Source organism: Hyaena hyaena, unplaced genomic scaffold, assembly GCF_003009895.1.
Source record: "Hyaena hyaena isolate Hyena2069 unplaced genomic scaffold, ASM300989v1 scaffold_892, whole genome shotgun sequence".
Lineage (NCBI taxonomy): Eukaryota > Metazoa > Chordata > Mammalia > Carnivora > Hyaenidae > Hyaena > Hyaena hyaena.
Genome location: NW_024081509.1, coordinates 210,649 through 236,970, shown reverse-complemented (window position 1 = coordinate 236,970; position 26,322 = coordinate 210,649). Strand labels below are relative to the sequence as shown.

The 26,322-nt window shown below is 44.3% G+C and overlaps 2 protein-coding genes across 2 annotated transcripts in view; both read left to right on the top strand.

Moving 5' to 3' along the window:
• HERC2 (HECT and RLD domain containing E3 ubiquitin protein ligase 2) overlaps positions 1 to 6,170 on the top strand; it is a 288,041-nt gene extending 281,871 nt beyond the window's left edge. The window contains exons 88-94 of the mRNA XM_039220244.1: positions 147 to 288; positions 454 to 648; positions 1,520 to 1,632; positions 2,242 to 2,432; positions 3,340 to 3,445; positions 3,837 to 4,049; positions 5,134 to 6,170. Of these exons, the coding sequence (XP_039076175.1) occupies positions 147 to 288; positions 454 to 648; positions 1,520 to 1,632; positions 2,242 to 2,432; positions 3,340 to 3,445; positions 3,837 to 4,049; positions 5,134 to 5,406 (1,233 nt within the window). The 3' untranslated portion in view covers positions 5,407 to 6,170. The remainder of the gene's footprint in view (positions 1 to 146; positions 289 to 453; positions 649 to 1,519; positions 1,633 to 2,241; positions 2,433 to 3,339; positions 3,446 to 3,836; positions 4,050 to 5,133) is intronic.
• A 9,640-nt stretch (positions 6,171 to 15,810) lies between these two features.
• The window catches only part of OCA2 (OCA2 melanosomal transmembrane protein), a gene marked incomplete at its 3' end in the record, with an annotated part of 210,733 nt that continues 200,221 nt past the window's right edge, over positions 15,811 to 26,322 (top strand). Inside the window, exon 1 of the mRNA XM_039220235.1 lies at positions 15,811 to 15,905. The remainder of the gene's footprint in view (positions 15,906 to 26,322) is intronic.

Sequence of the window (26,322 nt, the reverse complement as noted above, 5' to 3'; positions counted from 1 at the left end):
CCAGGGCAGAGGAGAAAAGGGTAACAAGAGAGCTAAGTGGCTTGTAGGGTTAATTGTTGACACAGGGCTGATTTGCTGTGGAAGATAGAAGCTGTGTCCTTTCCACTACTGCAGCTGTTTCATATTTCTTTCTTTCTCCTCTCTAGGTCAAACGTTCAAGGAGTAAAGGTGGCCTAGCTGGCCCCGATGGGACCAAGTCTGTCTTTGGGCAGATGTGTGCTAAGATGAGCTCATTTAGTCCTGACAGCCTCCTCCTCCCCCACCGTGTCTGGAAAGTCAAGTTTGTGGGTAAGAACTTGCATGCACTGCAGACCTTTGGTCCTGAGGGTTGGCAGTCTGAACACAGGCAGTAGTGCAGTGGGCATTGCAGGGAGAGCTGAGAAGCCCAGCTGGCTGCACTCTGTGGGGCTTTGCTGGGGTGACTATGAATTGCTGACTCCCTTTTCCTTCAAGGTGAATCTGTGGATGACTGTGGTGGTGGCTACAGTGAGTCCATAGCTGAGATCTGTGAAGAGCTGCAGAATGGCCTCACCCCCCTTCTGATCGTGACACCCAATGGTAGAGATGAGTCAGGTGCCAACCGTGACTGCTACCTGTTCAGCCCGGCAGCTAGGGCGCCCGTGCACACCAACATGTTCCGCTTTCTGGGTGAGCCTACTTACATAGGCATGATGTGACTGTGTGTGCCTGTTTAGCTTAGTGTCTACTGTGTCTTGGGAATAACAAATATTTTGAGTACTATATTTGGTTTTAGCGTTTTAGGTGTGCACCTGCAGGGACATGCAGAATTCAGCCATCAGTTGCTGGGTGCTAAAGGCCAGAAAGTGTCTTTGGCACTCAGAAGATCTGAAATTCCATGTTTCTGCAGCTTAAATGTATTTCAAACTTGGAATCAGATCTGAGGGGATTTTGGTAGGTGGCCAGTCCCTTCCTTCTGTTGCATTAAGTATTTATGCTCAGTGCTCCTGTTGCTGCCTATACCTCTCCAGCCATTGCATCCACCTTCCTTGAGAAACTCCAGCTGTTTGTTTTGCCATGAAAGGAAGGGGGATTGGCCTCTGTGTGGTTTATACCTATTGGTGGAAAGAAGAGGAGCGTTAGAAACTCTCCTATAGGAATAAAAGGAAACCATGAATTTAGAATAGGACAAAATGTTTTAAGAATGGACCTAAGTCAGGGTGCCTAGTGGTTCAGTTGGTTGAGCATCTGACTTTGGCTCAGGTCACGATCTCATGGTTCATGAGTTCGAGTCCCACATTGGGCTTGCTGCTATCAGCACAGAGCCTGCTTCAGATCCTCTGTTCCCTTTTCTCTCTGCCTTTCTCTCTCTCTCTCTCAAAAATAAATAAAAATTAAAAAAGAAAAAAGGATGGATCTAAGTCTCCATGAATTTGTGTAGCACTGGTTTAGAAGGCACTAAAGCCACAGTGTAGAGCTAGTCTCTACTCTGTTGTTGATTGAACTAGCTGTTCATCATCAATTTCAAGTATCTCCTGTCATCTGTGCTTTGAACGAGCAGGTGTGTTACTAGGCATTGCTATCCGGACTGGGAGTCCCCTGAGCCTCAACCTGGCTGAGCCTGTCTGGAAGCAGCTGGCTGGGATGAGCCTCACCATTGCAGACCTCAGCGAGGTAACTTACCACCAGGAAGGTGGGGATGGGGAAATGTGACACCTTGTGTACCTGATAAGAGTGCAGGGGGTGCCTCAGGCTGCAGAATTACCTTCTGGTAGCAAAGAAGTTCTGTGGATATGAGGCCAGTTTGCTGCCAGGACTTGATAGACCATCTGTTTTGTGGTGCTTTGCAACTTGAAATCTTGTCAGATAAGAATGTTCACCATTTTTTCTATGAAAGAGGGGAGCTTGCAAGTGGCTGGGTGGTGGCTCTGGCTTTCAGTGGGGGAGACATGACTGTCCAACCACAACCAGTGTCCTCCCAGTGGCCATCCTTCCCTGAGTACCATGACTATAGGGTGAGATTCATCTCCATCCAGTGGCTTTTGCTCTCTTAGTGGTTAATTTTAAGGACTTCCTAGAATTACAAGTTCTTTCCTCAATTCCCTGGGTGAAGAACTTTCTCACCGCTGGTCTCTTATTTCCTGGCATGTACAGTGCACCAACAGCCTGAGGTATGCCCAGTGCAGACTGAGGCCCCCTTGTGGCTGTCTCAGGTGTGAACTGCAGCCAGAGGGTAGGAAAAACCCAGACTTAACATGTGGGCTCCATTTTTTCCCTTAAAAGGTTGATAAAGATTTTATCCCTGGGCTTATGTACATCCGTGACAATGAAGCCACCTCAGAGGAGTTTGAGGCAATGAGCCTGCCCTTCACTGTGCCAAGCGCAAGTGGTCAGGACATCCAGCTGAGCTCCAAGTACACACACATCACCCTGGACAACCGTGCAGAGTATGTTCGGCTGGCAATAAACTACAGGTGCGTGATCATCTGCCTTCCATTGTTTTGATTCAGTAAATAGCAAAAATAGAGAATAGTTTGCTTGGATGGCTGCATTTTTCAGAAATATTATACAGTAAAATGCTAATGGACTTAGTTTCAACTGCTGCTGATCTGTAGTCATCAAACCTTGTTTTGTAATCTGAGTCGGAGTATTCATTCTTGCCTGAGATTCCTGGCTCTGACTAGAATACCGAGGTGGATAGAATTGCTCTGTTTTGGGAGCTGTCCCAAAAGAAGTCACAGGGCCTGTGGGTACCCCTCTGTGATCTGTCAACATGTCTGGGCAGGACTATGTCTGGGCTGGTCCCACACCTGCCTGGCCATCACACCAGCATTCCGCATAGTTGCTGTGTGGCAGGTCAGCAACACCACCCATATAGCTTCTGCTCGTTGCTGCTTCCACCTGACATTACAAGTCCACACATTGTGGTTCTTGGGGACCTCATTCTCCAGAGGCACCTGGCCAGGTATTGTGGTGAGACTGCATGTTGGGTCGGCTTTGCCTTCTGAGTTCTGGTTGTGAGTGGTCCTGGCAACTGTGCTGTGCTGTCCCTCTCTGTTCACTTCTGCCTTGTGCCCTAACTCACCAGTCCTGAGGGCCATAGTATCTGCTTCCAGAGCAGATGCTCTGGAGCCTGGTTCTCTGGTTATGCATATCTAATTCTGGCTGCTTCCTGGGTGTGCAGTAAATATTAAGAGTTGTGCCTTAGAAACTGTAGGTAGTTTCTAAAATTATCTTCTATGTGCCAGTGTAGCTGCACTCAGAATATGATGCCATTTCTGTAAGATGCATACTTTGATCATCTGTTTGGTAAGTCTTGGTATAAGCAGGACAGATCTATGTTACCAAAGATAGAAATGCAAAGTGAGTTTTCTCTTTCAGACTCCATGAGTTTGATGAGCAGGTGGCTGCTGTTCGGGAGGGAATGGCCCGAGTTGTGCCTGTCCCCCTTCTTTCTCTGTTCACCGGATATGAATTGGAGACAATGGTATGGCCCCGAGTGCTACTGCCCTGGAACTGCCTTCTGCATATTAAGCTACCAAATCAGTGCCACTAGTTAATCTCTTGGTTAAATCTTGCCCTTAATTTACATTTGAAGTAGCTCATGCCTGTTGAATGAAGTGAAAACATGTTCAGGAAGCCCGTGTTCCCTGCCTGACTCTTCCATTCCCTCGCAGTCCCTCACCCCACAGCAGGGTGAAGCACAGGGTCAAGTGCTTTCCACCTGAACACACAGGACTTATCCTCCCAGCTGTCAACTCCAGCTCTTACACCCATCCTGCCCCAAACAAGCCTTGGAAAAAAAGAAAGAATGATTGACTCTACTGAAGTGAAGAATCAAAAGTGTCAGCCAGTCCTAACAGTGTGTTCTTCTGCAGGTGTGTGGCAGCCCAGATATCCCTCTGCATCTTTTAAAGTCGGTGGCAACATACAAAGGGATCGAGCCTTCTGCATCCCTGATCCAGTGGTTCTGGGAGGTGATGGAGTCCTTCTCCAACACGGAGCGTTCCCTCTTCCTTCGCTTTGTGTGGGGCCGGACGAGACTGCCCAGAACCATCGCTGACTTCCGGGGGAGAGACTTTGTCATCCAGGTGGGGTTCCTCCACATCTTGTGGTGTCAGCTTTGGGGGCATGCTCCTTGCATATGATCTTGCAGCAGATTAGAAAATGGGACTCTCATGTTATGTGGTTTTTCTTTCTTCTTGGGAACAATAATAAAAAGCACACCAAACTTTTTTGATTTGATCACTCAGAATTTTATGACTATAGGATTTAGGTCTCACTTTCTACTTATGGAAAATTTATCTGGCTACCAAAAGAAGATACTGCTATTATGTCAGCATATTTGAGATTTTGAGCACACATTTAAAGCATATGTCTGATTCTGTGTTTGAATTGGGTAAATTAAGTAATGTTGGTTACTGAGAAAAATAAGAGTACCATCAGACTGAGAGTTTTGCTTTGATTTTTAATTCTATGATTGCCAGAAATAGGCTCTGTTCGAGATTTAAAAAAAAGAAATAGGCTCTGTTTATCTGCCAGGTCATGGAACTCAACTGCCCTCTCCCTCCTCCTCTATCCTGAGGCATTGGGTATGACTTTCCAGGTAGCAATACCATGGGAATAGGGAGTTTTCTTAGAGGGCAGATTGGAGTGGAGGGTCCATTCTCCCTGTGTGCTTGGAAGGATTTGGGGATGGTTTCCTTCCTGAGCATACTCTGACTCCAGTCTCTGGACAGGGTTGCAAAAATAGTTGTTTGTCAGGGAGATCTTTGTAAGCACATTTCTCTCCCAAGTGGGTAATTACTGGATTTCATCCACATGTCTTGCTGGCTTCATAATATATCTGTAGTAGTCGAAAGGGGGCTTATGAGTTCAAGGAGAATTCCCTATGTAGGTGGCTGCTGACGACGTGCCTTGTGCCAGGCCCTTTTTACAGCACTGTAATTGTCACAGTAACCAGTTGCTATTATTGACTATAAGTCCTAGGAATTACTCAGATCTTCCTTTTAGTTTCCAAAACTGGCTAGCATGTGTTTTCTGATATTTTGTTACTCCTAGCCAAAAATATGAATTTTGTGAGAGTCAAGAGTCTGCTGAACATAATGAAATATACTTGCAGTTTTATCTGTCCTTGTACACCATCTCTGATTATTTAACATTTTTCATCAATAGGTATTGGATAAATACAACCCTCCTGACCACTTCCTTCCTGAGTCCTACACCTGCTTCTTTTTGCTGAAGTTGCCTAGGTATTCCTGTAAGCAGGTGCTGGAGGAGAAGCTGAAATATGCCATCCACTTTTGCAAATCAATAGACACAGATGATTATGCTCGCATAGCCCTTACGGGAGAGCCAGCTGCTGATGACAGTAGTGATGACTCAGAGAACGAGGATGTGGATTCATTTGCTTCAGACTCTACGCAGGATTATTTAACAGGACACTGAGATGGAGAAATACCATTCATCTCAAGACACCACAAGACTGAGCAAGGAGGCAGAGCATGGCAGTTTAGAGTGCAAGAAGTAGTGTATTTGATGAAAATATTAGGTCTCTAAAATGCATGGGGGTGGGCAGGGAGACTGATAGCTCATGATTGAACAATGAATGGAATAATGATTGGAAAAATCAGCCCTTGCATGTGGGGCACTATGTGGACACTAACATTTACTTTTGAGACTTAAAAGGGTCTTCTCACCCATAATGCTGCATTACATGTAGGACTTCTGTGTTTACTACAGTGTGTAAATGTTTATATAAATACTGAATTGCAGCATCCCAAAAATGAATAAAAAGCCTTTTTACTTGTGGGTGCAACAGACTGTTTTCTTTTTTTTTTCTTTTTTTATTTTTTTTATTTTCAGGTGTTGTGCATTGTCTTGATTGTACATTGGAAATACTGTGTAATGATTAAATCATATTATAAATATTTCAATTAATACTACCCTGAATTTGTTTATTAAAAGTTTTTTGAACATTAAATGATCAGTATTACTTGAATGCATCCAGAGATTATTTAAACCAAAACCAAAATAAAAAGGCCATTGGTCTCCTTCTCCCCAGGTGCACATTTTAACATATGCAATATGTAACTTGAATTGAGGCCTTTCTGTGAGCAGTATCTATCATAGAAGGTATACTATATATAATGTTTGTGTCCTATTTATCCCTAAATTTTAATTCCCTATGAATAAAACATCTGTCACAAAATTGTAAGCTGAACTTTCTTATCTGGTTAGACTCGCAGTAGTGAATGTGCTACAACCAAAAAGTAGTCTTTGATATAGCCTTAGTTAAAGCCATTCCAATCTAGGTTAGACTTTTGTGGTTACAAAAACCAAACTCAGTCCAGTGACAAAGGAGGACTGGACATTAAGAGAAAGGAAAGGTTCAAGGGGAGTGGCTGGCATTGGGAGCTGGAGACCAGGAGCCCTTAGGATCCATTCCTCTGTCCTTCACCCCACCTGTCCTAGTCCCTGTTCCCATCTGCCGGGGATCAGGGGTGTGTTTCTGGCCCAGTTGGCCATGGGGTACGCTGTGAGGTGCTTGTTCCAGGGTTGTGTGTATGGCAGGTTCCCTGCAATGGGAAGGACTGAGAATAGGGTATGAAAGTTGGCTGACAGGTCTGGTGCTCTAGAACGTGAGGTAAACTAGATAGAGGCAAAAGGAGGTATTTTATGTTGGGAGATGATTTCTTTATTCAGGGATACGACATTTTGCATTAGAAAATTCAAAGAGAGGAAGTTTTTCTGGGAATTTATCCATGACCAAATTGGTGAATGCCCAGATTAGTATTTTTTTTAATTAATTAATTAATTTATTTTTACAAATAGTTTATTGTCAAATTAGTTTCCACATAACACTCAGTGCTCATCCCCTAGTATTTTATTTTTAACTCAGCTCAAAATCCCAATAATCTGCGAGGTATGTTTTTAAATCACCAACCCTTTTGTTGTCAGATTTTGCTGCTTAACAAACTACTCGCAAAGTCAGTGGCATACATACAAGATGCAGCATTTATTTCTCTCATGCATTTATTTCTGTCATGCATCTGGTTTGGCTAGTCTTGGCTGAATGGCTCTAGACAACAGATTAGGTAGGGCTCTGCTTCACAGGCCTTTCTGACTATCCAGAGCAAGAGAACAAGTGAAAACAGGTGAGGCCTATGCTCAGAACTGAACTGTCCCCTCAACCCACATTCTGTGGGCCAAAGCCAACTATGTGGCCAACCCCCAAACCAAATGGGCTGACAAATGTCTTTTGCCTCATAGCAGTTCTCAGAGAAGTCTTGTTTGAGGACCCCTTGAGTTTCCTTTTATGGTATCCCATACAGTCCTCCCTCTTCCAGCTGTATGAGGCCAAATTTTCTTAATATCGTTCAACCAAAACTATATTGCAGTATATGAGCAGAAGCAGAAATGAGATTCCAGGTATCTTCTCATAAGCCAGAGAGCAAACCAGATTAACACAATGTCATCCATCCTACTAAATTTTTTAGTTTTGGAAAATAATTTTTCAGAATAGCATTCATGTTAATAAGTAGTGGATTTGTTTTCTTTTAAAATGAATGTTTTAAAACTTTTAGTTTTAATTTTCAACATGGTAACTATTGATAGATAGAACCTGGATAAAAATTACTAAATGAAAAAGAGTTCTGAACCAGACTGCTGCAGAGGAGGGAACTGCAAAGTGGTGACCAGAAGTGTGGTCCAGAGAGGTACAAACAGATTGGGCAGCCATACCTTCTACCACACTGGCTTTGTCTTTGCTAGGTTTGCACTGTTCAGAAGCACTTGTCTAAGACCTACTTGTTATGAGCTCTCTTTAATTTAGGAAATAGTGGAAGATTATCTATTTACTATTTTTATACTATTCCACTAAAAAAAAAAACAGACTTTGATTTTTTTTAGGAAGAGTTTCATTTTTGCCCAAGACAAATTTCTAAGATGGTTACATATCCTCTTCAATTTAACATCTTTATCTTATTTATGAAGTCTAAAGTTATCGTTCATTTTTAAAATGATGAACACTAAATCATTTTGTGAGAGAATGAGAGGGTGCAAACGTATGTGCACATGCAAACGCTCAGAGTAGAGGCAGGGAGAGAGAAAATCCCAGGCAGGCTCTCCACTGTCAGCACAGAGCCTGATGCAGGGCTCAAACCCACAAACCTTGAGATCATGACCTGAGCCAGAATCAAGAGACAGACGCTCCACTGACTGAGCCACCCAGGTACCCCATAAAGTTATAATTCATTTTGGCAGACTGAAATTAGTACAGCAGAACCTATGGAAAGATAAACTGTAGGAAAGACAGACCCATCATGCTAGGAGTAGAAATCTGTCACTGATAAAGACTACTTAATTTTATTGGCAGGTTCCATCAACATTTTGAATTGTGGATTAATTCTTTCTGAGACAATTGGTGTGATACATCATGTTTGTTTTTCTACCAATAAAAGTGGTAGTGAATGTGTATTTACAATGCATATGAAGCTACATCTACTTAGGTTTATAAAAACTTAAAATGATGCTTGGTACTAATATTCACCTTGAGAATCCCTGATAAGTTCTCCTTGGTTTTCTTAGCATGGAGCATCTCCAGTATTGTCCCTCAGGGCCTGATTTCCCTTCCCTAGTACTTGCTCAAGGGGCTGCCAGCTTCTTATGCCTCTGTTTGAACTTGCGTACCCTCCACACAGCCACATGGCCAACTGCCTTACTCTGCAGTTTTTCATTTGGCACACTCCATCCTATATAGCCCCAGTACAAGCTTCAGAAGCTGGGATTGATTTTCTTGAGCATGTCCAAGCCCTGGGACCAGACCTGAGTGAAGAGCAGTGCAGGGTGGTGTGGAGTCAGTAGCTCCTGCTCTACCACTTGATCCATGACCGCAGAAGTGGCTGTTGGCTCTGTGTTGTTGCTGAACACTGGGCCCAAGTCTGACAGGTCCACTTCTGGAAGACATATATCATCATCTATAAATGGCAACTCATGTCTCAGTGGCTGTTTGAACACTAGAGAATGTGGAGGCAGTACCTGGCTGGCAGGTGTTCAACAATGAACACTAAGGCAGGTTATTAATTTTCACCAGCATGGAATACTGTCCAGCATTAGGGTGACCACTGGTTTCTGAAGTTGTTAGCTAGAAACATCTGGGTTAACTAGAAATCTGGGAATACCAGAGAGAAGTTCCTAAGTCCATGTACATGTGAATTGTCTTGATTTGCAAAACTAGCCAGATACTTTCTTTTGGGGACAGTGGAAGAGAAGGAATTCTGAGGTATAGGTGACCTAGCCTGGTTTAACTTTTTCTTCTTTTGTTTTTGTTTTTGTTTTCACCTGTTTAGAAGTGGGATTGGGACTTTTTTTTTTTTTTTAACAAATAGTTTATTGTCAAGTTGGTTTTCATATAACACCCAATGCTCATCCCCACAAGTGCCCTCCTCCATGCCCATCTATCCCCTCCCCTCCACACCCATCAGTCCTCAGTTTGTTCTCAGCATTCAAGAGTCTCTCATGGTTTGCCTCTCTCCACCTCCCCCACTATTTTACCCTTCTTCTCCCCCATGGTCCTTCTTTAAGTTCCTCCTAATCCTCCTATATGTGCAAACATATGGTATTTGTCCTTCTCTGCCTGACTTATTTCGCTCAGCATAACACCCTCAAGGTCCATCCGTGTTGCTACACATGGCCAGATTTCATTCCTTCTCATTGCCATGTAGTATTCCATTGTATAGATAAACCACATCTTCTTGATCCATTCTTCCGTTGATGGACACTTAGGCTCTTTCCATGTTTTGGCACATCCCCAATGTTCATAGCCTGTTTTTTCATGTTAGCTGTTCACATACTTACCAGGCACTGGGGTTGAGGCCTTCTCCAGGCTGGGTCTGCTGGCTCGAGCAGCTAGGAAACATGGAGTGTGAGACCCTTGGGGTATGAGTCTTCTCTGTGGATTAGGGTCTTCTGAACATTCCTAGTTCTCAGTCTCAGTACAGCTCAGGCTTTAGCACTGACAAAGCTGATTAATCACACCTTTTTTGTAGGTAAATACTTTATAGCAAGTATCTCTGATTGGGCATGTCTCTTGGAAATCCCGATGGGCTTACTAAGAAGGACATGTATCATGAATCTTGGGTGTGGAGGGGCTGGGGACACGTCTCCTTCTGTGGATGCATCTGCCCTGGGAGTCTAGGCTCTGTCCTGCCGGAGCTCCAGGGTGCCAGGCAGGCTGGCTGGGGCTCATACCTAAGACTGCAGGAATAGGCCACTGTCACCCACTCCTGCCCTGTACTAGCCCTAGGTCCTTCCAACTGCAGGGCTGCCCACAGTGAACCTCTGCCTCTTTGTGAATCAAAAAGGGAGTCCATGACCATGGGACTTCTACCCCTTGAGGGGCCCATCTGAGACTAACGTAGCAGTGGCAGGGTCCAGGGTTACCTGGTTACCCCACCACCCCACCTGCTGGGCAGCCTAACACTGCTCTCAGTAGGCATAGATGAATGTTCCAGTGGTACCACTCTGTCCTGGCCATAGGCTGCACGAGGTGGGTCCCAAGCCATCTGCTCAAGTGCAGGGACATGCAGGGAGCACAGGAGGTTTGAGAACTGGTTCCACAAAACCTGCTGTACTGTGGGGTCTTGTGGCCTGTGGATAGGTAAGTTCTGCTGTATGGAACACGTGCCATATACTCTGAACTCTGCCATCAGGCTGAGAGTGGTCCCTGGCCTGCACTTGCTCTTGTTGGCATGTTATGGTGGTCACAGCATTTGGTGTCTCTGTTGTCCTTGGAAAATTCTTTGTCATTGCTGTGACCTCAGCCTCAGCTTTGCACTCTGCTGTGTATGTGCATGCCCAGTGGAGGCACCAGTGCCTGGGGCCCCTTACCATCATTCCTCTTTTAGTTGGCTTGGGTGGAAAGAGGCCCTTAGAGGAATGGACCGTGATTTCTCAAAGCAGTAACATCCCAGTCTCAGTGCAGGGCACAGGAAAACCTGTAGTTGATACATTGGTCCTGGTGAAGCCAGCACAAGTGCAGGACTCTGGGCGTTGCCCCTTTGCCTCACCAGGGCTAGGGTGGGCTAGACCTATTGCTGGCAGTGAGTCTCAAGGACACTGTCCTCATGGGTGAGTGGGTGTGAGGAGCAGGCCCTTCTCCGCTTCAGGGCCTCATCCCAGCCACTTTTCAGAGGTTTTTTTCCCCTATACATTAGGGATACAATAGAATCTGCACAATGAATTTCCCCTCTAGCTCACTACATAAAAAAATAGTTTTATTAGAGCAATTTTATATTTACAGCAAAATTGCGCAGAAGGTACAGACATTTCCTATTTACCTCCTTATTCCCATACAGGCATTGCCCCCACCAGAGTGGTACATTTGTTGCGACCAATGTATTTATCATTGTGGTATCACACAGAATAGTTTTACTACCTTAAAAAAAACCTCTGTGCTCTGTCTACTTACTTATTTTTCTCTCCCTCTCCCAAACCCCTGATCTTTTCGTTGTCTCCATAGTTTTGTCTTTTCCAGAATGGAATCTTTTTAGAATGGTGTCTTTCACTTATCAATCAATTTAAGGTTCTTTCATGTCTTTTCATGGCTTGATAGCTCATTTCTTTTTAGTGCTGAATAATATTCCATTTCTAAATATACCAGTTTATTTATGCATTCATCCACTGAAGAACATTTTGGTTGTTTCTAAGTTTTGACAACTATGAATAAATATCTGTGTGCAGGGTTCTGTGTAAATGTAAGTTTTGAACTCCCTTGGGTACTTACCTTAGCAAGGAATGCAACTGCTAGATTGTATGGTAAGAGTATGTTTAGTTATGTAGGAAGCTGCCAAATTGCTTTCCAAAGTGGCTGTACCATTTTGCATTCCCATAAGCAATGAGAGAACCTGTTGCTCCACAACTCATTACATTTCAAAATGCCTTTAAAGTGCAGGTTTGAAAGGTGTCCCTGAGTGGCCCAGTCAATTAAGTGACCAGCTCTTGATTTTGGTTCAGGTCATGATCTCATGGTTTGTGAGATCAAACCCCAGTGCCAGGCTCTGAGCTGACAGTGTGGAGCGTGCTTGAGATTGTCTCTCTCCCTCTCTCTACCCCTCATTCTCTCTCTCGCTCTCGCTCTCGCTCTTGCTCTCACTCTCTCTCTCTCAATGCCCTAAGTAAAAAAATAAAGTGCAGACTTGAATCCCAGTATTCTTCCCATTGCTTGCATAATGGCTTCATTGTTTCCTTGCTACATCCTTGGCTAGGATGCAGTCTGTGGCAATTTAAACATGGCTCTAATGTTCTTTGACATTTTTCCATCAAGAATTGGAGACTGTGTCCCTCTTGAACCTGGCCTCATGACTGCTTGACCAGTGGAGTATGATGTAAGTGACACTGGCCAGTCCTGGGTGCAAGTCTCAAGGAACTGGCAGCTTCCACTTCTTGTCCCTTGGGCCCCAGCCACCACGCTGTGAGCAAGTCCAAGAGTCAGGGCAGAAGCCACATGGCAGGGCAGGCAGTCCCACAACAGAAGTGAGTGATGGCACCTCCAGATGCTTCCAGTCCCCAGTCTCAAGTTGCTTCCTGCCTTTGTGCCACCTTGGCTATACTGGGGCCCAGATGAACTATTTCCATTGTGCCTTTCTAAGTTCTAAGACCCATGGCACCTAGGAGCCTGATAAATGGTTTCTATTTTTGCCACTAAACTTGGGGTGGTTTGTTACACAGCAGTAAAGAGAACCCATGTGAGTCTGCATTTGATTTTTATTCTTTCTCAGGTCACTCTCTGGGCTGGGCTAAGAGACATAAAAGAAAGATGCCCTGCCTGTCTGCCCAATGTCCCCTCTCTCCTAATCTTTTAGGGGTCAGTGCACAGGCTGGGCAAATTGAACCACCTGTGGGCAACAGTGGGGGAACAGGATGTGCAGCCTATGCAGTCAGAGCAGGCCAAGGCTGGTGGCCAGAGAGGCCTGCACAGTGGCTGGCCACAGGGACCCCTGAGAGAAGGTAGGATTTCCAAAGGGGAATTGCAGACAGGTTTCCATGTGAAGTGGGTATGGAGGACTAGGATGGAGAGCACTCTGAGTCACACCTGTCTGTTGAGTGTGAGAAGCCAGGGGCACTTCACTGGATCACCCACAAATGCAGAAAATATGCACATCTGCACATCCATATAAAACTCAACACTATTTATATAATGTAAGCAAAGGGATTTTATTAAGGTGTGTTGGATTTTATACGTTCAAGTACTGTATACTTTTTAAAAAATTTTTTATTTAGTTTTGAGAGAGAGAGGGGCACGAGCACACACAAACTGGGAAGGGGCAGAGGGAAATGGAGAGACAGAATCTGAAGCAGGATCCAAGCTCTGAGCTGTGAGCACAGAGCCCGACATGGGGCTCGGACTCACAAGCCCTGAGATCATGACCTGAGCCGAAGTCAGACGCTTAACTGACAAAGTCATCCAGACCCCTCTCAATTACTGTATATACTTGAAAATAGCAACTGTTAGCCTTTAATGATACTATTCTTTGCTAAGAATATTTAGAAAGTTCCTATTTTGGAATTTCCTCAGGAATTTCCTGAGTCATCCAAGAAAACTGTGACTGTATGGTTAGATTTTGGTGAAATCTTTCTGCCCAGCTCAGGAATCCATCATTTCTGAGACTGTCCCCAATTGCTTCTGACTGAAGAAATTCAGAACCTCTCCATGGTATAGCACCAGCACCATGAATTATGCCGCAGGCTTCCAGTAACATAATCTGCATCCAATCCTCATTCTTAACTGTATGAAAGGAACACCAAATTGGACCTGGCTTCAACAACCAAGAGGATGGTTTGGCAATAACTAAGGAGCCCAGAGATGGAGTAATTCACACCTGATCCAGTGTGGAAACCTGCACTGTGGGGGCTTTGTTATCATGTGGTTTGGGACATGTAGATACCAATCTCTGGCAGGGATGGGATTTCCTCCATAATTTAGGCCACATGCACCCATTCCTGGAATGGAAGGGGATAGTTGATCCCACCACAGATATTAGGGGCTTGTGATGAGTGAGGGAGAAGGAAGGATGCAGTCAATGCTGCTGGGCAGGCTTAAAGTCAGTAAGTGCACATTAGTAACAGCCACTAGGCACCACGTGTTTGGCCTGGTTGCACTCCTTATGTTTCATGATCCTAATTTGGACCCTTTGGCCTTCACACCAAGGTACCTCAGGTGTGGATGCCATTCTGTAAAGGCAGCAGCAACCCAGAACTTTTCAACCATTCAGGGTGCCTGTATATTCATGCTCTGGGCCCCCTCTTGACACTGTATCTTGTATTGGTGTTTCTTGAGGCATTGGAGGAAGATGGGCAGGCTCAGGGATGACCATGGATGAGCCAGCATTTCTGCTGTGTTCACAGGCTCTGTAGTGCCCTGACCCACATGGATGGAGTCACCAAGCATAGCATATGTGAACTGTGTTCACACCCAATGTGCATAGTGATATGATATGAAGTGTCTGAAATGCCGTACTGGATCTTATTGTAGAGAACTTGGGCTCTCTGGTTATTGTGGCCAGCACGGGGACTGCAGTGTGACAGTGCCGACCATGCTCTAGGAGGCCCAGAAGCTCTTTAGATACCTGGTTCCTGGTCCTGGGTAGTCTGACCACACTATGTCCTATGCAATGTGCCTGTTGTAAAGTCTGTGCCTCCCAAATACCTAGCATAGCCAGACTCCATGAAGAAACAATTCTCCTAGAGAGGTTTAAAGAGACATTTTCCAGAAAGAGAACTTTTGGGTTTTGCCTGTTACATGGTGAAGGACCTAAGAGCCTCTAACTTCCTGCCAATCCTTGGGCAGTGCTTGGGGTGGGGTGAGCTAAGACCCCACTTGAGCCGCCTGGTCCACTGCAGGTCTGGGTGTCTGTGTCTGTGTAGTTTATGTGTTTGTTATGTAGGTTCTGTGTCTTGAGTGTGTCTGTGCATGTGTGTTGATATGTGTGTCCTTATGTGGCTCTCTGTGTGTCCATTTATATTTCTGTGTGTTTCTGTGTGTGTCCCTGTTTCTGTCTGTGGTTAATGCATCTGTGTATAGTGTATGCTTGTCATATGTGTGTGTCTGTGTAGTTTGTGTCCTGTATGTGTGTGTGTCTATATGTGTGCCTGTATTTCCTTGTGTGTTTGTGTCAGTATGTAGTTTATGTGTCTATGTGTGTGTAAGTGTCTGTGTGGTGTGCTGGTGGCCGTGTGTGTACTTATCTGTACCAGTGTTTATGTGACTGTGTGTCTGTTTATGTGTCTGATGCATCTGTGCATGTGTTTGTGTGTCTCTGTGTTTATATCTCTTTGCGTGTGTTGTATGAAAGAAAGGGTGAGACTTCCACAAATGTAACATTGGCCATAGCCCTAGGCTTGAGGGGGGAACGGACAATGAGAATATAGAAGGTTCTGGTCAGGTTTATCAGTTCTAGCTGAGAACTCTTAAAATGAAGAAGAGAAAAAAGTAGGCAAAATATTCACTCAGTTTGTTTTTCCAAATCTCCTTCACAGGAAAAAAAAAACCCTGTTATAGGTACTTGGCTACCTTCTATAAACTAGACCTTGGAATAGGTACGGCAAGCAGACTGTTCGCTTTCAGAGAGGGTCTGGCCTTCTACCAAGAGAGCCTTTCTTCTCCATTTCCCGCATATCTTGGGGTTGAGAAAGCCCTCTCGTCTTCATGGCAGGCAGCCCTGGGTCTGGGCGAGTCTCCCAGCGGTGCCGACTGTGGGCGTGGCCAGGCCGCGAAGTGCGGAGGAGGGCTCGCCCCGCCTCCGGGTGCCCACGCCCATCAGGCACCCGCAGAGTTTTCCTTACTCTGTGTACTGCTCTACACTCACCGTTCAGGAGCTATCAGTTTGTACCTTACAACTTCACTTTTGGAGAAAGATCAAGTCTTCAGGCCAGTGGGGAGAGAGCAGGTGAGGAGCTATCCTGTCTGATCTGGGGAGCAGGTAGGGTTTTAAAAAGGCTGTGTTGAGTTGTTGCTTAATGGAGGGGAAAGTGAATAGCTGGTGTGAGCACAGGGCGCTCATTACCAAACCAGGCATTTTCTAGATTTAACGGGACTGGCTCACTGAAAGGCAGGTTCCCAGGACAAACCAGGCCCCTCACCCCAGGGTGGGCCATGGGGGATACTGAGGGGGCATTTGGACGTGTTCAGACCGCGAATGTTCTGCTTGAACTGCAGGGCGGCATCTCCTCCCACCACTGGCTTCACACACGTGAGCGCTAGTCAGGCGTTTCTGTGGAATGGAATGCGCTGGGGCGGGGACATTAAATCCCTCAGAGCCCTTCTTTTCACTCTGGCCACACACAGCGGAATTAATGGATTAGATGTCGCTAGCTCCTTCCAAGGATATGGATATTAAGCACAAGCTTCCCTCTGTGTGGACATTCTTGGAGTTACAGACCCAGGCCTGGCTGGGCTAGGTGCTCAGGGGTCCAGGGCAGGTGCCTAGCATTCCACCACACAGAACTGGCTGCTCCTGAAGCTCCGCAGGTGACCCTTTGAACAATTCGGGGATGTGACAACTCCACAATATGCAGTGATTCTGAGGTAAAGCAAACAGGAGGCTGTTATCAGTTGTGGCCAGTTATCTCCTGAATACAAGGCAGTCCACCGTAACCTAAACCGCCTAGGAAATACAGTGCCTGATATTTACTTATAGGGGTTAGCGTGGAGTCTGGTGTCCAGGACCGTGGGAAAGTGCCTGCTATCTGGGTCCTTGGAGTAGGAATTCTGGGGGCTGGGAGCTTGAATGCTTCTGGTGATACCAACTCACATACTTGCTAATGAGGATTAAATCTCATTAAAAACAACAAAGATGAAAGCTTTAGGTAAACCATGAAGAACTGAACAAAAACTGCTTGTTATTGCAATTTAGCTTACAAACATTTAAGCATAGTTGTTCATATCTGATGTAAAGTGCAAGAGGTTTAGGAACATAAGTTTTATTATACTGATGAAAAGCAAATACTGATACTGTTTTTATTCTTCAAGGTCATGGCCCCTTTGAAGTTAGCTGAGGTCTGAGGAACATCAGGAATTATAGAGGAAAGAAAAGCTCTGTCTGGAGATTTAGCAGTGTCCACACTGGGACACCTGGGAAAGGTTTTAAGCCAGAGGGACACATGGTCTGATATGTATTTTGGAAAGATCACTGTGGTTGGGTGGTTAGCTAGCTGAGTCTTGCCCACTGAGAGGTGGCTGCACAACCAGGGCAGTGATAGGGGGCACTTCATAGGTAAAGGGTCTGCAGGGTGAGAACAGTTCTCAGGTTCTGGTTTGTGATGGGTGCATCTAGAAGGATGGTGGACATCAGGGGAGACAAGCAGCCAGCTACACAGTAATCTAGGCTGCAGAGGGGAGCTTGGGGGCATCACCTGTCCACTAGTGAGATCTAAGCCTTTTGGGAGAGGGAGAGGAGTAGTGCCTTTTAGCTCCAGGGTTAATGAAGAGAGGGTGGAGATGGGGTGCAGAGGATTTGGCTTGCTATGGACACATGAAAAGCTAGCAAAGGGGGAGGACAACCTAGAGACTGGAGGCCCAGAGGTGGCCTGCACAGGAAGGGGTGAGCCACTGTGTAGTTCTGGGAGTTTTCAATCTTTCCTATATATTGGAAAATAGGAGAAAAGACCCCACACACCAGGTCTCTTTGGTTAGCTCCTGGGGGGCAGCCCTACCACAGCACAGAGGCACTTTCCTGTGCTTCCTGGGGTGCCCCCGCGACACCCTCAAAGAGTAGTCTCCTCTGCCAGTTGCCCAGGCACTGGGCACTGGTACTATCCGAGTGGCCCAGGCCCTCATGGGGTGGTGCCCAACTCAGTGGCCTTTCAGGCCACTCTGCAATGAGGTCGGTGCTCTGGCCACGCCCCCAACCTGCTGTGCACTGTACAGCAAGAAGCATGCTCTGAGAGAAAAGGGAGCGAGGACTCACCCCAGCACAGGTCTCTTTTTTGAGGGACAAAGGACAGTTTCAAACTGTTTTGCAGGATGGGTGAAAAGTCAACAACACAGCAATGCAGGAATAAGCAGAACAGCCTGGAGTGCAGGTAGAAGAGATGGCCTCTCCTTCACCTGGGGGCTGGTTGCAGGGCCTGGTGTGAGAGGGTGTCCTGTGGAGGAGAGGGCAGGAGGCTCTGCAGGGTGGCCCAGTTGAAGACTGCAGCAAGGATAGCGCCTCCCCCCACCCCAAGGCACTCAGAAGCATGCTCACTAGTTACCTTCCCTGGACACAGCACAGGGAGGGCAACTCTGGTACAGGTTCAGAGATTATTTACGAGGGTATGAAAGGAATTACAAACTATCCTGTTGGGTTGGATGTTCTAGAAGCTTCTACCCAAATTCACATGTTGCAAATCCCATCTGAAGGGATACAGGGTCAGATTCTTGTGCCTTTGCCTGGTGTGGGGGTGGAGGCACAGCCCACCCTGCGCTATCCACCACAGACATACCTGCCTTTTCTCAGAGTGGACTGAGAAGTAGGCTGACCAGGAGCTGTCCTGTACCAGCCTCCTCACCCTAGGAGTGAGGCTGTCCTCTTCCAGGGTTCATCAATTAGAAAGGTGCACTGGGCTCAGACACCTTGGCTGCAGCCCTCTCCCCACAGACAGCCATGCCTGTGCGGATGCAGACCCTCCTACAGCCACACTTCGAAGCTGCAGCCCCAGCCAAGCCCCTGCAATGCAGCATTCACTCCTCAGAGGCGGCCACACCCCTGGAGACACAGTCACACAGCTCTGAGCTGGCGGAGCTTTGGGCCTCAGTAGTGTTTACTGTGGAAAGGAACATTAAATGATTCAAGTGTTTTTTTAGGACCTTCCACAAGAGGAGAAAATTAGCTGTGGAGTGATTTATTTTCAATAAGCAAAGTTTTCACAGCAGCCAGTATACTTTTTCCTTCTTTTCATTATTGTATCATGTCAAGTGATTAAAGAACTTGAAGGAAAGTGTTCTTAATTTATGAAGGTACTGTATTCCAAATGATGTATATTGCTGCTACTGATTTTTGTACTACTGTAAAACCAATGTGAGGCTCTTCATTCGGTAATTTAATTAGTTTAATTGGTATGCCTGTGCAGGGGAAGACACCAAATCCTCAGGACGGGAGGCACACACTAGGGGACACTGAGGGCAGATTCCTGGGACCCCTGTTCTCCTCTTGCTTCCTGCCCCTCATGCTCTGTCAGGCCATTTGCACCAAACTTGAGCTGTGCTCCACAAATGCCAGCAAATCCTTCCATGCCCACAAATGAGCCCTTCCACTATGTCACAGGCACATCTATGGGAGAAGCAGAAAGGCCAAACAGCACAACCTGAAGCAGCATTGGTGAACTTCAGCTGTGTCTCCAGGCAAGGTATGGGCTGGGTGTCAAGTCTGTGGCAGGACAAGCCCTTAGCAGGAGGGGCCTAGGTGGGCAGGTCCTTGTAGGACCTGGAGGGATGGGGAAGTACTGCTACAAGGCTCATGGGGAGGGAAGCAGAGCCAGAGGTAGAGGAAGCAGAGCAGACCCAGTAGCTGCAAGAGCCAGATGTGAAGATAGGAACATTCCATGGGGTTAGAAGTGTCAACCACAGGGGCGCCTGGGTAGCTCAGTCGGTTAAGTGTCTGACTTCGGCTCAGGTCATGATCTCACAGTTTGTGGGTTTGAACCCCACGTCAGGCTCTGTGCTGACTGCCAGCTCAGAGCCTGGAGCCTGTTTCAGATTCTGTGTCTCCCTCTCTCTCTGACCCTCTCCTACTCATGCTCTCTCTCTCTCAGAAATAAATAAAACATTAAAAAGAAAAAAAAATGTCGCCACAATATCTACTTTTTTTCCTAAAAGTTGGTGGCAATTTGGTCAATTTGGTATGAATCTTGTTTAGAAGGAAAGGCCTGGGCTCAGCCATGGTGGAGGCCTGGCTGGCAGAGGGCCATAGCCTCTTTGTTACCACTCAGACCTCACATGGTGGCTTTCCCACCCCAGCTGGGCCCTGCTGTGTCCTCTGCCCCTGCTCAGGACACAGCTGCACCCAGGGGCTCAGGGGTGCAGCCCTCCCCCTGTTGACTGCAGATGTCTGTTGCAGTCTGAGCTCATCCCAGTGCTCAGGGCAGGCCCTTCTCTGTGGAGTCTTTAGGGGTGAGCCCCAGGCATCTCTTTGCATGTCAGGCATATGGAGCTCTTTGGGGCGAGGCCAGGCCAAGACTGAGTTCAAAAGAAGAGCCGCCACAGGCTAGGGTCCTGGAGAGGGTATTTCCAGAGGTTTGTCCATGGGTTAGGATGTTGGGGAGGTTCCCCTCAGAGGATGGACTAGGGGCTGTGATACTGGGGGGGCATTCCTAGAGGATGGACAGTGGAATTGGGAATTGGGGTCCTTAGAGGACAGATTGTGGCTGGGGAGTTGGAAAGTGTTGGGAAGTTGAGACTGGGCCATGGGCTAGGGTGTTGGGGTTCCCCCCAGAGGACAGTCTATAGGACAGGGGTGCTCCAGCCACCTGAATGAAAATTAATGTCCATGTACAAGCAGCAGGATTTGGGATGTGTTTAGAAGACATGGAAGAGAAAGAGAGGGACCTCTAGGTGAGCAGAAGCCTTTGTGACCCCAGAAGGCATCCAGAAAGTGGGCTGAACAAGAGCAGAGACACTGGGCAGTTGCTGAGCCAGTGTGCAGAGGAAGCTGTTGGTGGGAGACTCAGCTCAAGATGGTTGGGTCAAGAGATAGACCTCTCCAGAGAGTGGCCAGTATTTAAAGCTGAGAATAAAATCTCCAAGGGAGGGCAGGCCTAAGGTGGAGGCTGAGAAGAGTGGAAGAAGCCAGCAAAGGAGAATGAGGAAGCGCAAGAGCCTCAGTGAGCCCTGAGACTAAAAGGGAAGGCTGCTGAGAACCTGAGAAAGGGCCAGAGCTTGGACGTTATCAGAGATGACCCTGACTAGATTGTTTTCCATCAGGTTGGAGGGGACGTGAAGTTGGTTAAAGTGGGTTCAAGAAAGAAAGGAGAAGTTAATACAGTGGTCTTGAGAAGTTTGCTATAAAGGACAGGGAAATGGCTAGAAACCTCTGTGAAGACAGAGATTAAAGTTTTTATTTTGCTATAATTATAGATTTACATGTTCTTTTTACCCATTTTCATCCAATGGTAACATCTTGCAGAATTATGGTACAATATCACAACCAGGATATTCACACTGACACAGTCAAGATACAGAATTCCCATCACTGCAAGGACCCCTCATGTAGCCCTTTTATAGCCACACCCACTTCCCTGTTGCCTTTATCGCTTGCTTTACCCATGGCAACTACTAATCTGTTCTCCATCTCTGTAATTCTGTACTTCAAGGATGTTATACATACAGAATCATACAATGTATAACCTTTTGGGATTTGCTTTTTCTTTTTTTTAACTCAGTACTTTCACTCTGTAGATTGATGCAAGTTGTTGTGTCACTAGTTGTGCCTTTCTGATGATGACTAGGATTCGATGGTATAGATGTGCCATAGTTTGGTTAACCACTCATCCATCGACAGATATTTGGGTTGTTTCCAGTTTTAGACTATTATGGATAGCTGCTGTGAGGATTCATGTACAGTTTTTTTGTGTGAATATATAAGTTTCATTTATCTTCTGGGATAAATGTCCAGGAGGGCAGTTGCTAGATTGTATGGTAGTTTTTTTAAAGAAACTGTCAAACTGCTTTCTAGAGGGTCTGTGCAATTTTATATTCCCACTAGCAGTGTATGAGGGGGTCCAGTCTCTGCCACCTCTGCTAGCATTTGCTGTTGTCTCCATCTTGCTCATTTTAGCTATTCTTATAGGCGTGTAGTGATATATGATAGCTTCAGTTTGTGTTTCCCTACTGGCTAATGATGTTGAACATTTTCTCATGTGTTCATTTACTATCTGTATATCCTCCTAAGTGAAATGACTCTTCATATTTGCACTTTTTCTTGTTTGGTATTTTTTTAATTTCTAAATTTTCCTTTCTGTTGAGTTTTTATAATTTTTTATTATTATTTATGAATAATAATTTTTATTATTTATGAATATTTTTTAAAATTCCAGTATAGTTAACATATAATGTTATATTAGTTTCAAATGTACAATATAGTGATTCAGCAATTCCATACATCACCCAGTGCTCATCAGGACCAGTGCACTCCTTAATCTCCATCACCTATTTCACCCATCCCCCACCCCACTCCCCTCTGGTAATCATCAGTTTGTTCTCAATGATAAAGAATCTATTTCTTGGGTTGTCTCTGTCTCTCATTTTTTCCCATTTGTTCATTTGTTTTGTTTCTTTTTTTAAAAAAAATTAATGTTTATGTATATTTGAGGGAAATAGAGACAGAGTGCGAGCTGGGGAAGGGCAGAGAGAGGGGAAGACAGAATCTGAAGCAGGCTCCAGGCTCCACAGAGCCTGATGCAGGGCTTCAAACTCATGAACTGTGAGATCATGACCTCAGCTGAAGTTGTATGGCTAACCAACTGAGCCACCCAGGCGCCCCTGTTTGTTTTGTGTCTTACAATTATACATATGAGTAAAATCATAATATTTGTCTTTCTCTGACTCACTTATTCACTTAGCATATACTCTCTCCTTCCATCCAAGTTGTTGCAAATGGAAGATTTAATTCTTTTTAATGGCTGAATAATATTCCATTGTATATATAATACTTTTTCCATTCATGTAGATGGACACTTGGGCTATAATTTGTCTCTTTTAAATAATACTGCTATAAACATCGAGGTGCATGTATTCTTTTGAATTAGTGTTGTTGTATTTTTTTGGCAAATAATCAGTAATGTGATTTCTGGATCATAAATTAGTTGTATTTTTAACTTTTTGAGAAAACTCCATATGGTTTTCCAGAGTGGCTGCACCAGTTTGCATTCCCACCAGTAGTGCAAGAGGGTTCCCCTTTGTCCACAGCTTCACCAACACTTGCTGTTTCTTAATGTTGTTGATTTTAGCCATTCTGACAGGTGTGAGGTGTCATCTCATTTTGGTTTTGATTTGCATTTCCCTGATAATGAGTGATGTTGATCATCTTTTTATGTGTCTCTTGGCTGTCTGTATATCTTCTTTGGAGAAATGTCTGTTCATGTCTTCTGCCCATTTTAAATTGGATGATTTGTTTTTTGGGTGTTCAGTTTTATAAGCTCTTAATATATTTTGAATGCTAACCCTTTATAATGTGTGTCTTTTGCAAAATCCCCATCCTGTAGATTGCCTTTTGGTTTTGTTGATTGTTTCCTTCGCTGTGCAGAAGCTTTTTAGTTTGATATCATTTATTTTTGCTTGTATTTTCCTTGCCTCTGGAGACATGCCTAGTAAGAACTTGCTGCAGCCAAGGTCAAAGAGGTTGTTGCCTGTTTTCTCCTCAAAATAAGGATTTTGTCTTATGTTTAGGTCTTTCATCCATTTTGAATTTATTTTTGTGTATGTAGCTGATCAGTTTTCTCATTGCCACTTGTTGAAGAGACTCTTCCTTTTTTATTAAAAATATAATTTTATTGTCTTCCTTTTTTATTAAAAATATAATTTTATTGTCATATTGGCTTACAACACCAAGTGCTTATACCAACAGGCGCCCTCCCTCCTCAATGCCCATCACCCATTTTCCCCTCCCCTCCACTTCACCCATTCACCCTCAGTTTGTTCTCTGTATTTAAGTCTCTTGTGATTTGCCTCCCTCCCTCTCTGTTTATAACTATTTTTCCCCTTCCTTTCCCCCATGGTCTTCTGTTAAGTTTTTCAAGATCCACGTATGAGTGAAAACATATGATATATGTCCTTCTTTGACTGACCTATTTCACTCAGCATAATACCCTCTAATTCCATCCACGTTGCTCAAATGGCAGGATTTCATTCTTTCTCATTGCTGAGTAGTATTCCATTGTAAATATAATTTTTTTAACATTTTATTTTTATTTCTGAGAGAGAGACAGCGTGAGCAGGGGAGGGTCAGACAGAGAGGGAGACACAGAATCTGAAACAGGCTCTAGGCTCTGAGCTAGCTGTCAGCACAGAGCCTAATGTGGGGCTTGAACCCATGAACTGTGAGATCATGACCTGAGCCGAAGTCAGATGCTTAACCGACTGAACACCCAGGTGTCCCTCCATTGTAAATATAAACCACATCTTCTTTATCCATTCATCAGTTGATGGGCATTTAGGCTCTTTCCATAATTTGGTTATTGTTGGAAGCACTGCTATAAACATTGGGGTACATGTGCCCCTGTGCATTAGCACTCCTGTATCCCTTGGGTAAATTCCTACTAGTGCTATTTCTGGGTCATAGTGTAGTTTTAGTTTTATTTTTTTGAGGAACCTCCATACAGTTTTCCAGAGCGGCTGCACCAGTTTGCATTACCACCAACAGTGCAAGAGGGTTCCCATTTCTCCACATTCTCACTAGCATCTATAGTTTCCTGATAGGTTCATTTTAGCCACTGTGACCAGTGTGAGGGCGTATCTCAGTGTGGCCTTTGCACCTTTGTCAAAATCCACTGGGCATATTTTCATGGGTCTATTTCTAGGTCCTCTGTTCTGTTCTGTTGATCCATGTATGTATGACTGTGCTCACACCACACACTCTCAGTTACTGTAACTAAGAGTAAGAGTAACTATATAGAGTAAGTCTTGCATTTTGGTAGGTTGGTTCCTCCCATTTTAATCTTTTTTTTCCCCAAACTATATTAGGTATTCTAGATCATTTGCCTTTACATACAACTTTTTGAATTATCTTGTGTATATCTATAAAATATCTTTCTGGAATTTGATAGGAATTGCATTAAATCTGTATATAAATTTTGAGAGAATTGACATGTTTACTATGTTGAGTCTTCAAATCCATAAACATGATTTACCTTTTAATTTATTTAGATCTTTGATTTCTTGCATCAGTGTTTCATGGTTTCCAGCATATGAGTCAGTACATGTCTTATTGGATGTACATCTAAATATTTAATTTTTTAGCAATTGTAAATTGTATTTTCAATTTTGATGTCAACATGTTTATTGATACTATATGCAAATATAGATTTTAAAAATATTTATCTTGTATCCTGTGACCTCGAGGAACTCACTTAGTTCCATGAGGATGTTTTTGTAGATTACTTGGGGTTTCATTATGTAGAAAATCCTATCATCTTCAAATTGGGGCAGTTTTATTTCTTCCTTTCTGCTCTCTCTGCCTTTTACCACCCCCCCACCCTTTGTTGCCTAACTGCACTGGCCAGACCTTCCTGTACTGCATTGAATAGGAGGGATGAGAGTGGACATCCTTGCCTCTTTCTTGATCATAACAAGAAAACTTCAGGTTTCTTAACATTAAGTATGTTGTTAACTATAGTTTTTTTGTAAATATTCTTTATCAAGTTGAGTAAGTTCTACTATTCCAGGTTTCTTCATATTTTTATCATGAATAGATATTGAATTTTGTTAAATTGATATGATTACAACAATTGATATGATTTTTATTTTTTGACTGTTAACATAGCAGATTATATTGATTGATGTTTTTAATAGTTTTATTGATATATAATTAACATATAATATGTCCATTTAAAAAGCACAATTCAGTGATTTTCATTATATCCACTGAATTGGATGGCAATAGCCACAATCAATTTTAGGCACTTTCACTAATCCAAAATAAAACCCTATATGCATGATTACCCCTCATTTTCCTTGTATCTTTCACTCCTCTCCTAATGGCAATGATTATGTACTTTCTGTCTCTGTAGATTTGGCTATTCAGAAGATTTCATGTGTAAATGGAATCAGGCAATATGTACTCTTTTGTGACTGGCTTCTTTCACTTAACAGTGTTTTCAAAGTTCATCCATGTCATAGCATGATCAGTGTTACTCATTTTCATTGTTGAATATTATTCTATCATATGGATATACCACATTTTATTTATCCATTAATCAATAATGGACATTTGGGTTGTTTTTGCTTTTTGAGGATTATGAATCATGCTCCAAAAATCATGTACATGTTTTTGTGTGGGCAAGTGTCCCATTTCTCTTGGTTATCTACCTAGAAGTAGAATTACTGATTCACATGGTAGCTGTATAGTTAACATTGGTCAATTTGTGAATACTGAACTAGTTTTGCATCTCTGGAATAATACTACTTGGTCATGGTACTGATCATGGTCAATATTATATAATGCTGAATTTCCTTTGCTAACATTTAAGAGTTTTTGTGCCACATTCACTCCCTCCCTCTCTCATTCCTTCTTTCTTCCATTCCTCCCTCCCTCCTTCTTTCTCTTTCTTTCTTTCTTTCTTTCTTTCTTTCTTTCTTTCTCTCTTTCTCTCTTTCTCTCTTTCTCTCTTTCT